The sequence below is a fragment of the Salvelinus namaycush genome, chromosome 37 (genome assembly GCF_016432855.1).
Source record: "Salvelinus namaycush isolate Seneca chromosome 37, SaNama_1.0, whole genome shotgun sequence".
NCBI lineage: Eukaryota > Metazoa > Chordata > Actinopteri > Salmoniformes > Salmonidae > Salvelinus > Salvelinus namaycush.
Genome location: NC_052343.1, coordinates 25,018,723 through 25,030,445, shown reverse-complemented (window position 1 = coordinate 25,030,445; position 11,723 = coordinate 25,018,723). Strand labels below are relative to the sequence as shown.

The following is an 11,723-nucleotide window of genomic DNA, read 5'->3' as shown; positions in this document are numbered from 1 at the left end:
TAGTCAGTAGGCCAATTGCACACTCCCTCAAAACTTGAGACATCTTTGTCATTGTGTTGTGTGACAAAACTGCACATTTTAGAGTGGCCTTTTATTGTCCAGAGCACAAGGGGCACCTGTGTAATGATTATGCTGTTTAATCAGCTTCTTGATATGCCACATCTGTCCAACGGATGGATTATCTTGGCAAAGGAAAAATGCTCACTAACAGGGATGTAAACTAATTTGTGCACAAAACGAAAATAACATTTCTGGGATCTTTTATTTCAGCTCATGAAACACGGGACCAACATTTTACATGTTGCTTTTATATTTTTTATTCAGTGTAAGTTGCATGGACTCACTGTGTGCAATAGTGTTTAACATGAAAATAAAGGATGGATCAACAACATTGTCGGTACTCCACTACACTAACCTTATTGAGGGAAAAGAATAAAAATATTTGAAAACATGCATCCTGCTTGCAACACGGCACTAAAGTAATACTGAAAAAAATGTGGCACAGCGAATTCACTTTTTGTCCTGAATACAAAGTGTTATGTTTGGGATAAATCCAATGTAACACGAGTACCAATCTCCATATTTTCAAGCATAGTGGTGGCTGCATCATGTTATGGGTATGCTTGTAATTGTTAAGGACTGGGGAGTTTTCAGGATAAAAAATAAATAGAATAAAGCTAAGCACATGCAAAATCCTGGAGAAAAACCTAGTTTAATCTGCTTTCTACCAGACACTGGGAGATGAATTCCCCTTTCAGTCAGACAATAACCTAAAACACATGGCCAAATCTACACTGGAGTGGTTTACCACGAAGACAGTAAATGTCCCAGAGTGGCCTTGTTACAGGATTGACTTAAATCTACTTGAAAATCTATGGCAAGACCTGAAAATGGTTGTTGAGCAATGATAAACAACCAATTTGACAGAGCTTAAAGAATAGTGGGCAAACGTTGCACAATCCCGGTGTGGAAATCTCTTAGACGTACCCAGAAAAACTCTGTAGAAGCACCTTTGGCAGTGATTACTGCTAACTATTGACTTAGGGCTGTGAATACTTATGTAAATGAGATCTGTACTTAATTTTCAATAAATTGGCAAACATTTCAAAAAACATGTTCACTGTCATTATGGGTGAGAATTTATAAATTTAACCCATTTTGAATTCAGGCTGTAACAACAAAATGTGGAATAAGTCAAGGAGTATGAATACTTTTTGAAGGCACTTTATCATTAATTTGTAAGTCCAAAAATGGATGTAGCAACTGTCGATTGCCCCTTTAACTGTTTGAATGTCACAATCACTGATTAGACATGGATGGACACAAAATCTACAGTGTACAAAACATTAGGAACACCTGCTCTTTCCATGACAGACTGACCAGGTGAAAGCTATGATCCCTTATTGAGGTCACTTGTTAAATACACTTCCAATCAGTGTAGATGAAAGAGAGGAGACAGGTTAAAGGACTTTTAAGCCCTGATACAATTGAGACATGGATTGTGTATGTGTGCCATTCAGAGGGTGAATGGGCAAGAAAATATTTAAGTGCCTTTGAACGGGGTACAGTACGTTTGAGTGTGTCAGGAACTGCAACTCGACTGGGTTTTTCCACTCAACAGTTTCCCATGTGTATCACTCGGGCTCCCGAGTGGCGCAGCGGTCTAAGGCACTGCATCTCAGTGCAAGAGGCGTCACTATAGTACCTGGTTTGAATCCAGGCTGTATCACATCTGGCTGTGATTGGGAGTCCCATAGGGCGGCGCACAATTGGCCCAGCGTCGTCCGGGTTTGGCCAGAGTAGCCCGTCATTGTAAATAAGAATTTGTTCTTAACTGACTTGCCTAGTTAAATTTTAAAACATTTTTAAAAATTGTCCACCACCCAAAAGGACATCCAGCTAACTTGACAACTATGGGAAGCATTGGCATAGGCCAGCATCCCTGTGGAACACTTTTGACACCTTGTAGTCCATGCCCTGACAAATTGAGGCTGTTCTGATGGCAAACATAATATTAGGAAGGTGTTTTGTACACTCAGTTTATGTAGCATGGGCATGGCACAATTGATTTTACCTGTTCAAATTTCCAAAAGATGAATGTAGTGTAAAAGCATAAGCCAACTATCAAATTTGGAAAATCAAATTAAGTCAACAAAAAAGTATATATATAACCAATGTATGAGCAAACATTACTTTGCTTGTGACAACTACAGTTTCAAGATCCTCTTACTTTATAATCAAAAAGACAATCATACACTCAGTTAAAATAAAGTTATCAATAAGAATCAGATGACCAGTTGACTGGTTTATTTTGTTTATTAATGTATTTTGATTGAAATACCATTCATACAAAAGTAACACCCAATAAGGAAAAAATGTCATCAAATGTTGCCCTTGAACTAAAACATCCAAAACACATATTTAAGGCATTTCAATAAATGATAGAATGTTTCTGAACACAGGGAAAATTAATAGCTTACAACAACGGTCAATTTCATGTCAAATACTTAAATGGTTACGATCATGTCATATTTACATAATATACACAATGCTGTGGTTTTGAATTTGGAAAATTTAGAAGGGCTACATGGATCATACATGGCTAAAAGTATCCCACGTCATTATTAAAGTCTAAGTGATAATATGTTTAGAAGGTTAGGCAGAGTAATGGATTAGCAAGCAGAAGAAAAAAACTACCGGGTCAGTGACAGCCCATTCCACTTTATCAGAGTCAGGAATTCATTCCATGGTCAAAAGCTTACATTTCACTTTGTGTAACGTGAACTGAAACTTATGTAATTGCATTCAGGGCACATAAGACAATTAAACAACTATATACAATTGAATATGGAGGCTATTACAAATTAGTGCTCTATGGAAAGGAGCTCATCAGTAATAGTATCAATGAACTGCAGTTCTGACCAGATATAAAATGTTAAAATAGGAGTAAATCTGTAACTATAAACCTTTTCACGAACCAGGTTGTAGGCCAAACATTTGAGAAGACATGGGGTAAAAACACAGTTAAGCATCTTGTGAGCCAATCAAAAACATTAAACGATTAAGATGGAAGTGTGAACACAAAATTGCTTAATGACTGCAAACAGCACCAGAAAAAAAAAAATTATATGACATTACTGAGTTCATTGGATAATTGAACACAATCAGTGAGGCAGGTCTTTTCTATGTCCATTGTCCAACTTGTCTTTTTACATTTAGTAAGTGGGAGGATTTTGAGGGTGGGAAAAAGACTTATGGTCCAGCAGCATGAGACTTTTGATGTTCCTCTAGAAGATGTGGGAAAGCAAACGCTTTGTCACACTCTGTGCATTCATATACAACTTGTCCAACATGACTTTCTTGATGCTGCCTGAGAAGAGACAGTCGACTGAATGATTTGTAGCACATGTCACAACGGTGGTCTCCTCCAGATTCCTGTTCGGTGTGCACTTTCATATGCAATGACAGGTCGTGTGCCGAGGTTAATGTTTTGGGGCAAACTGAGCACTTGTACTGGCTTACACTGTCCGTGGCTTTGTATGTCGGGTGGGCTCGTTCAGTGCCAAACTTATGTTGTCTTCGCTCATGGTCTCTGAGATATCTCTTCAGAGCAAAGGTCTTTCCACAAGACTGGCACTTGAATGGCCGTTCATTGTGATGCTCTTTGTTTAGATGCTGCTGGAGACTACCGCGAGAAGAGAATCGCATTAAGCAGACAGTACAATTAAAGAAGTCCTCCCCAACATCCAGCTCTTCCTCCATTGACTTTCTATTAGACAGATGTGGGCGTTCATGGGCTGTCACAGCACATTGCCGACGTGCACAGTGATGCTGGGGGAAATCACTGCCCAAGAAGCTCTGACCACACTCAGTGCACTCGTATTGTGTTGCAGCAGTCAGATGGCTCTGCTCATGTTCAGCAAGCTTGCTTTTGGTGGGAAATGTCAACTTGCAAACACTGCAAGCAAACGTGTTCTCAGAGTGTATTGAAAGGTGACTTGCCAATTCTATGGCATGAGCAAACCTGTGAGAGCAAATTGGGCATTTGTAAATTGTTCTCTTCTCTGAAACAGTTTCCCAAGCATTTGTCACCGAGCCTCCTTTCAGAACTTCTGCTGCAGCCTCATCGTCACCGTGTTTATTTAAATGACTGACAAAATTGTGACGGTAGTTGAAACTCATGTGGCACTGATTGCACCGATACACGTATGATTGTGGTATTTGGTAGTGACTGAGCTCGTGCTTGTTTAAGTGAGATGCATGCAAGAAATGCTTATTACATTCTTGGCATGAATAAGGTCGCTCTCTGGCAGCCATGCACCCATGCTCAGACAGTTGTTCTGGTTCTTTGAAACGCTCATTGCAAACCCCACAACGATATTGTAGGTGCTTCATTGTAGAGGAAGAGGCAGTAGGAGAGGAGGATGCAGTCTTCTCTGGTGGACGTAAAGGTGGTGGAACATCCTCGGTCTCAATGTGGATTTTCCGGTGCTCTGCCCGACTCATCTTGCAGGAGAATGTGCAATCACATATATCACAAGGGAAATTGTCATCGCGGTGGGTGCCCATGTGCTCTGCCAGCTGCGAGGGCCCTGTGAAGCTGAGCGGGCACTTGGAGCAACGGTGTTGACGGCTCTTTCCATGAGTATGCTTGTGTTTGCGTAAAGCAAAGAGTGAGACAAAACCTCTGCCACATATTTGACACTGATACTCAGACTTGTGGCTCCGAAGGTGCTGTTGCAGTTGTCCTGCCTGGAAAAAACATTTGCCACATTCTGCACACTCATGAGGTTTTTCACCGAGGTGACAGCGTTGGTGATCCTCAAGGCTTTCTGATGTGGTGAACGTTTTCCCACAGACATGGCAGGGGAAGTAGTCTGCAGAGTCAGAGTCATTGTCCTCATTAGCATCATTTTCATCTTCATCATTACTTGCATTACTTCCTCCATCCACATCAACTTCCATGTCAAATTCCTTTTGCACTGCTGTCTCCTTTTCCTTCACGTGGATAACAACATCCATGTTCTTCTGGGTTTGATGCTTCATCCTAATATGTTTAACAAGTGAACTTCTGATTGAATAGTTCTTGTTACAGACATGGCATGTATAAATTAGTTCTTTTGAATGAGCTTGGCTTTGATGGTTTTCTAAAGATTGACTGGTCCAAAACCGTTGTTGACACTCTTTGCAGACAAATGGTCTATTTGAGTCATGACAAGTTCTATGGATGTCAAGGTCAGAAGGGCAGGGAAAATTCTGTGGACATTGTGGGCAAGAAAAGGTCTTCTCATTCCAGTGGCCTCTCATATGCCTTGCTAGGTCTGAAGGATTAGCAAATGTCTTACCACAAGGCTGGCAGAATTTCTTTTTTCTTTCTAGCTCCTCGCGCCCATGGTCCTCTAAATGGCTGATGAGCAGAAGCCCATCTGTGAAACTTCTATCACATTCTGAGCACTGGTACTTGTTGCCTGGGACTTGTTGACCACTATTTCTTCTATCATTGGAAGATCTTCCTTTGCCTTGATTTCCAGAGGCATTCTGTAGTGTTAAACCCTTCAAGTCATCTTTGCAGGAGAAATTAGTCTGCAAAACCCCAGTGCCTGTTGTTTTGGAACCTTGGTTGAAGACTAGGACAGTCTCTTTAAGAGTAGGATCCATCTCTGAAGTAATTACAGAGTCAGTGTTAACTTCTTCCTTCGTGACCTTTACAAGTCTACATTTCCTTACATGTGTCCGACATAAGTTTCTGTTCCAAAAGCCTTTATTGCATTTCTTGCAGTTGAATGGGTACTGTCCTAAATGTGAACGCATGTGTCTGGCAAATCCACCCTTATTTCCAAAGTGCAAGTTGCACTGTGGACACTTAATGGGTTTGTTCATATCATTATTTGGATCACTGTCTTGATCAAGCATGAGATTGTTACCACTATTCTGCCGAGTGTCACCATATCCTTCATCCATAGACTCCTCTTTTATGTTCACCATAGTAGACAACTGCTCCTGTAGAGGTGAAGGCTGATTTGTTGGAGCGTCTCTATGCGTGTTGAGAAAGTGTTGCTGGAGCTGTGAGAACAGCAAGAAGCGGGCACTGCAATTAGTACAGGAGAACCCTTTTGGGGGACTGCGAGCAGTGGACTCAGTTCGACTACGGGCAGGTGATTTACACTTGACAACACATGTCAGTTGATGGTTCTTGAGTTCGTCTTGCGAAAATACGTCGCCACATCTGTCACAAAGCACTCTGTCAAGAGGTTCCCCTTTACACCTGTTCAAATGGCGCTGCAGGTAGTCCCTACGGATAAATCTCTCACCACAATTAGAACATCCAAAAGGTTTCTCCCCTGTATGCAAGCGGGTGTGCACCCTCAATTGCTCACCACTTTTGAAAAGGCGAGGGCAAAAGGTACATTTGAATTTGCGTTTGTCTTTATATTGCAGCTGGAGCCTCTGTAGAAGTCGGTTTGTCTCTCTTGATATTGGGCTTGTAACATTTAGCTTTTCTGAATGCTTTGTTTTTGCATAAATTCTTTGACGTGCACCCATGTTTATATGTCTCTTAAGTGATTTTTCATGAGTAAATGAACTGACGGTTCTTATAGCATGTGACATGGCAATATGTCGGGCCATAATGCTGTGAGTGGGGAAGCTCTTTGAACATATGCTGCAGTCAAACCCTTGTTGCTTTCCTGAATCGGTAATGTTCAGGTTATTTTGCCAGCCCATTCCAACATCTGCAAGACTAATTTTGGCAATGCGAACCTCTAAACGTTGTCTTTTCCCTTTGCAGCGACTCTGGTGCAGTTTTAGATGATCATGTCTGGAGAAACAGCTGTCACAGGCCTTACAGCGATATGGCTTTACCTCTGTGTGCGTTAGGATGTGCCGCCTTAAGTTTCGGGATTTCATGAAGATTTTTGTGCAGATATTGCACTTATATTCACCAAGGCTGGCGCTTGGTGGCTTTTGTCTATTAACACCATCACAGAAAGCTTCATGCTGTAAGCATCGTGACTGGATTCCATAGCTGTGACCACAGTGCATGCATGGATATGATCTTTCTCCAGTGTGTGACCCAATATGTCTCAAGAGAAAACTTCTGTACTTGAATTTGCTTGGACAGTGGGGGCATTTGTGCTGCAACTTGTCCCTGCTACTGGTCCCAATTTCTATGGTGTTTTTTTGCAAGGGCTTGGCAGAGTTGCAAGTCTTCTCATGGAAATTCCGATTATCACTCCTTGTAAAGTACTTTCCACAATTCCTGCAAGGATGCATGTTTGAGTTGCCAGAATTGCTGGTGTTTTTTTGCAAGGGCTTTACAGAGTGGCAAATCCTCTCATGGACATCTCGATTATAATCCCTTGAAAACTTCCTCCCACAATTCCTACAAGGATGCCAGACAGTGCTCACCGGCTCTATAGATTTTATGTTTGAGCCATTGCAAAGTCTTTCATGTAACTTGCGCCTTTGTCTGTAACATTTACCACATTTTGGACAGGGGGTTACTGTATTTTGCATGTGGCCATTGTGGTGCAGTAATAAACGGGGCAATTTTTCAAATTCCCGAGGACAGTATGAACATTTGTATACTTTCCTTATTCTTGTCACCAAAGATTTTGATGCGACATCTTCACTTTCTTTAATAGTGGGCAGTTCTTGCTTGCTTTGTGGACCTGGACACTTTTCTTGGTGCAACTGGAGATACTCTTTTCGACGAAAAGGTTCTCCACAACTCTGACAAGAAAATGGTTTCTCCCCTGTATGAATGCGTATATGGCGTACCAAAGATGTGCGGGAAGAGAAGAGGCGTTTACAAAACGGACACTGACTTGAAGAGGACTCCGATACATGGTTTAGGCAGTGACTACTCAGTTCTGTGCCACTGTGAAAGACTTCTGGGCATAGGGGGCACGCCAACTTTTCTTTCTCTTCCTGCTCTTTGAGTGGTGGCAAGGACTCAAGCGGCTCAAGTTTTGAGGGGTGCCTCTGTTTTTTCTCTTTGAGTGGCTGCTCTTGCTGAAGTTTGTGATGTGATGCCATATGTCGAAGAAGATACACTGGGTACTGGAACTGCGATGGGCAGTCTGGGCACTGAAGCATGCCCTTTTTGATATGAGATTGCCTGTGTTGAATCAAGTCCCCAATGGTAGGAAGTATCTTCTTGCAAACAGTACACTGTATCCTTCGCTGGTGCACTTTTTTGTGAGCGACAAGATGGATTTCTTTCCCAAAGCGTTTTCCACATTCCAGGCAGCGATATGGTTTGTCACCCATGTGCATACTACAGATGTGTTTCTTCAGGGAATATGAAGTGTTAAACCATTTTCCACAGAAGAGACAGGAAAAGGGCTGGCTGCTGACTTCACTGGAGAGTGGACCGTCTTTGGGCTCCTCAATACTAGCCTTGGACTTGTTAGAAATGGGAACAAGGCTTGAATACCTGAACTTGATCTTTTTTCCAGTGTTTTCAAACAACTTATGTTTCCTCATGTGTCTGTACTTTCCAGAAGAATGAGCAAAAACGGCCGGACAGTAGTTGCATTTGAGACCCGGCTCATTTTGATTCAGTGCCGTTTTCAGTGGCGGCTTTTGTGTTTCTTTCTGGGCCATGTTTTCCTGGCATTCAGCTTTGGTCCTTGAAGTCTCATTGTGCATATATTCCTTCAGGCACACCAGTCTTATGTGTCTATGTCGGTTAGACGCATTACTAAAGGTGGTGGTGCAGAAGGGGCATCGAAATTTCATTTCAACTTTCCCCGAGCTTCCCTGTGTAAAGTCTTTAATGCACTGCTCGCGCAAATGGCGGGACCGGTTGTAGGAATATTTGAAAAGGCGTGGGCAAAGAGGGCACTTGAATTTCTCATTCGTCTCAGCTCCTTTGCATCTTTTCTTGTGCCTGCTAAAATTGCTTGAATAATTGAATGTCTTCAGGCATTTCTGACACTTATATGACCTGTATGTGTTCTGACACTTAGGCCGAACGTTATATGACCTAGTTTTTGTATGGTGTACATTGTATCCGTGCTTGTAGAGTTTTGCATTGCTTGCAAAGCTTTTCCCACAAAGATGACAAACATGCTCCTTGCAAATGTCCACTAGCTTCACAAAACAATCTGGAAGATTGGCATAGGGGCTGTCTGGTGGGAGGACATATGGATGTAAAGTTCCCTTTTTGTAAATGCTGATACGTGGGGTTGTTTGAATCTGTTTAACAGGAACTTGTATACTTCGACGCCGGCATTTCTTTTCAAGTAAATGTCTGTTCAGGCTACGGCATTGTGAAAAGTTAGAGCCACACCTATGACACGTGTGTTCAGTTCTACCCGAGTGGCTCTGCACATGCTTGTTGTAGTCACACAGTCTGTAAAATGTCTGCGAGCAGTATCGACATTTGTGAAAAGCATGCCTAGTTGATTTTCTCTTCTGGGGTTTCATATTAGAGGAGAGTTGTGCATTTTCATCAATAATACGACACTGATGTTTCTTGGCTAGTGAATCACATGTCAAGTAAGTACCACAGATCTGACAGAAATTGAATTTGTTCTCAGAGTGGTTACAATGGTGGTGCTCAATTAGATGGTCTATACTTTGTGTGGCCTGTTGGCATGCTGCACACTGATAAGCCTCATCTGTGCCATTTTTTAGTTCGAAGTTCCAGAGCAGTACAATAGGGTGCATGCTTTTCCTCATATGCAGTGAGGATTTCAACTGAGCTGCTTGGTCCTCAAAATCCCTCTCGTAGTCAATGTTATCAATAGTTGAATCTCCTCCCTCCTGGTTCAACTCAGTTGAATCAATAGACCCGGTCTCCGCCCCTTCCAGATTGCCCTCGGTGTCACGCATACAATCTTCTCTTGACAATGGTTCACAGTAGCATTCACTTAGCACTGGGGGTTCTTGCTCATCATCTGCCGTGAATACTTTATGAAATGTCTCTCTTGTGTTTTCAAGACCAGCTCTCACAAGGTCTGGTGGCTCGATATGGCGCATTAGGTTCTGTTGGGATGCCTGGTCCTCTTCCAAACAAGACGATACATTTGACTCATCCATAGGTCTTAGCCACTCATTTTCAATACAGGACTTTTGTTCAATTCCAAAGTTGTTCAGACCTAAACAACGCTCCAAAAAATCAAAGCTACTGTGATCCTCTTTCCCTCCACTTGCACGAATGGAATCACTCGCACTTTCCTCATAGGTTGAGTTTGTACTTTGAGCGCCACTGCCAACGATCTCCTGAAATCTAGTTTTCAATGATTGATTTTCAGGGAATTCCAAACAAGACTCAAACGTTTGATTGCTACCCCCTAGGCCTAATCCACAAATGACAGAGGAACTTTTGCAAATGTTTTGACCAGCAACCTTTAAAGAGTCATTATCCTTAACGGAATCCTGATATTCAAAGGCACAGGTATTATCATTCAGCTTGTTAGCAGAATCTTGAGCGTTGGATGCATCGATACCCTGCAAGTCCATATTTCCTTGGGATAATGAATGCTCCTCTTTCTTTTTAAAGCTCTCTCTTACGATGATTCCTTCATTTTGGCCCTCTAGGCTGCTGACATTTGAGTACCGATCCTCTTCCTCCATGCATCCCTCTTTCGCATTCTGTGCTTCATCATCCAGTTCCTCTTTTCTCTCATTCACTGAGGCAGTCAGACTTTCTTCGGTACCCAAGGAAGAATCTGTGTGTTGACCATCTTGCTCCATGCAAGTTTCCTCATCTTTCCCATGTGCTTCTCCATCCAGATGATCCATTTCTCCCTCGTCCTCTGAAACAGACAGGCTTTCTGGAGCACCAGTGGTCTCTGAGTATTTATTCTCTCGCATCATGAATGTCTCCTTTTCCTTCTCTGGGGGTTCATCTTGATCCTCCTCTACCTCACTCTCTGAAGTAGACATGCTTTCTGGAAAACCTGTGTTGGTCTCTGGGCTCTTCCATGCACATTCATTTTCCTTCTTGTAATCTGCAACTAGTGGAGTATCATTTGAACCATGTTTTAACATTTCACAAGAAGGCCCTGTCCTATCAACATCGGACTCTGAGCAGCTACTAACATCTGAGTAGTCCTCCGGAATGGAAGGGTTCAATAAGTCACATTCTTGTTTAAGATCATGGGGGTTTAGGTCTGCACCTGAAGTTGAGAGGCAATTACTTGAACTGGCTGCTCTAGCTGGGGTAAAGAAGCTGTTGCTTGTGTGGTTAAACTGACCTTCATGATGTACTGGTTGACCCTCATCTTGCCAAATGACGTCATCATAGTATTTCTGTTGTACAAAATCAGAACTAGTATTGGAATTTGAGAAAAAGTTTGAACTCAAGTTCAAGTCCGAGGAAATGTTCTCTGGCGAAACCACGGTGTTGGAAACCTCAATGAGGTTTTCAAGGTGGTGCGCCAAACTATCTTCAGAATCCGAAGGCACATTCAAAGTCCTTGAATCCGACGACAATGGCGGAAGGTTACGAAAACAAGTGTTAAATCCTTGAGCCATGCTCAACCTCCACAGGGGACCTGGGACCACTGTTTTCCAACACCCAATCCTGAAAGATAATAAATATACATGACAGATATTGTGTCCAATATCCAATGATACCACATACAGTTCGTTAAAATACCTTGGTAGAAGTGGGTATTGGTGATCAAATGTTAGCTGTACAAGGAGAGTACACCATATCAAGATTAAGGCAAATGTCTACATTTGTTAAGCTACATTTCTAGTCACGTTTG

The 11,723-nt window shown here is 42.2% G+C and overlaps 1 protein-coding gene across 1 annotated transcript; it reads right to left on the bottom strand.

The window, feature by feature from the left end:
- Positions 1–2,300: 2,300 nt before the first annotated feature.
- On the bottom strand, positions 2,301–11,252 carry znf1035 (zinc finger protein 1035). Its single transcript, XM_038976429.1, has 2 exons — positions 11,208–11,252; positions 2,301–8,784 (listed from the first exon to the last, which is right to left on the bottom strand). The coding sequence occupies exons 1-2, from the start codon at positions 11,250–11,252 to the stop codon at positions 3,253–3,255; spliced, it is 5,577 nt and encodes a 1,858-aa protein (XP_038832357.1). The 3' UTR covers positions 2,301–3,252.
- Between the last annotated feature and the right edge of the window lie 471 nt (positions 11,253–11,723).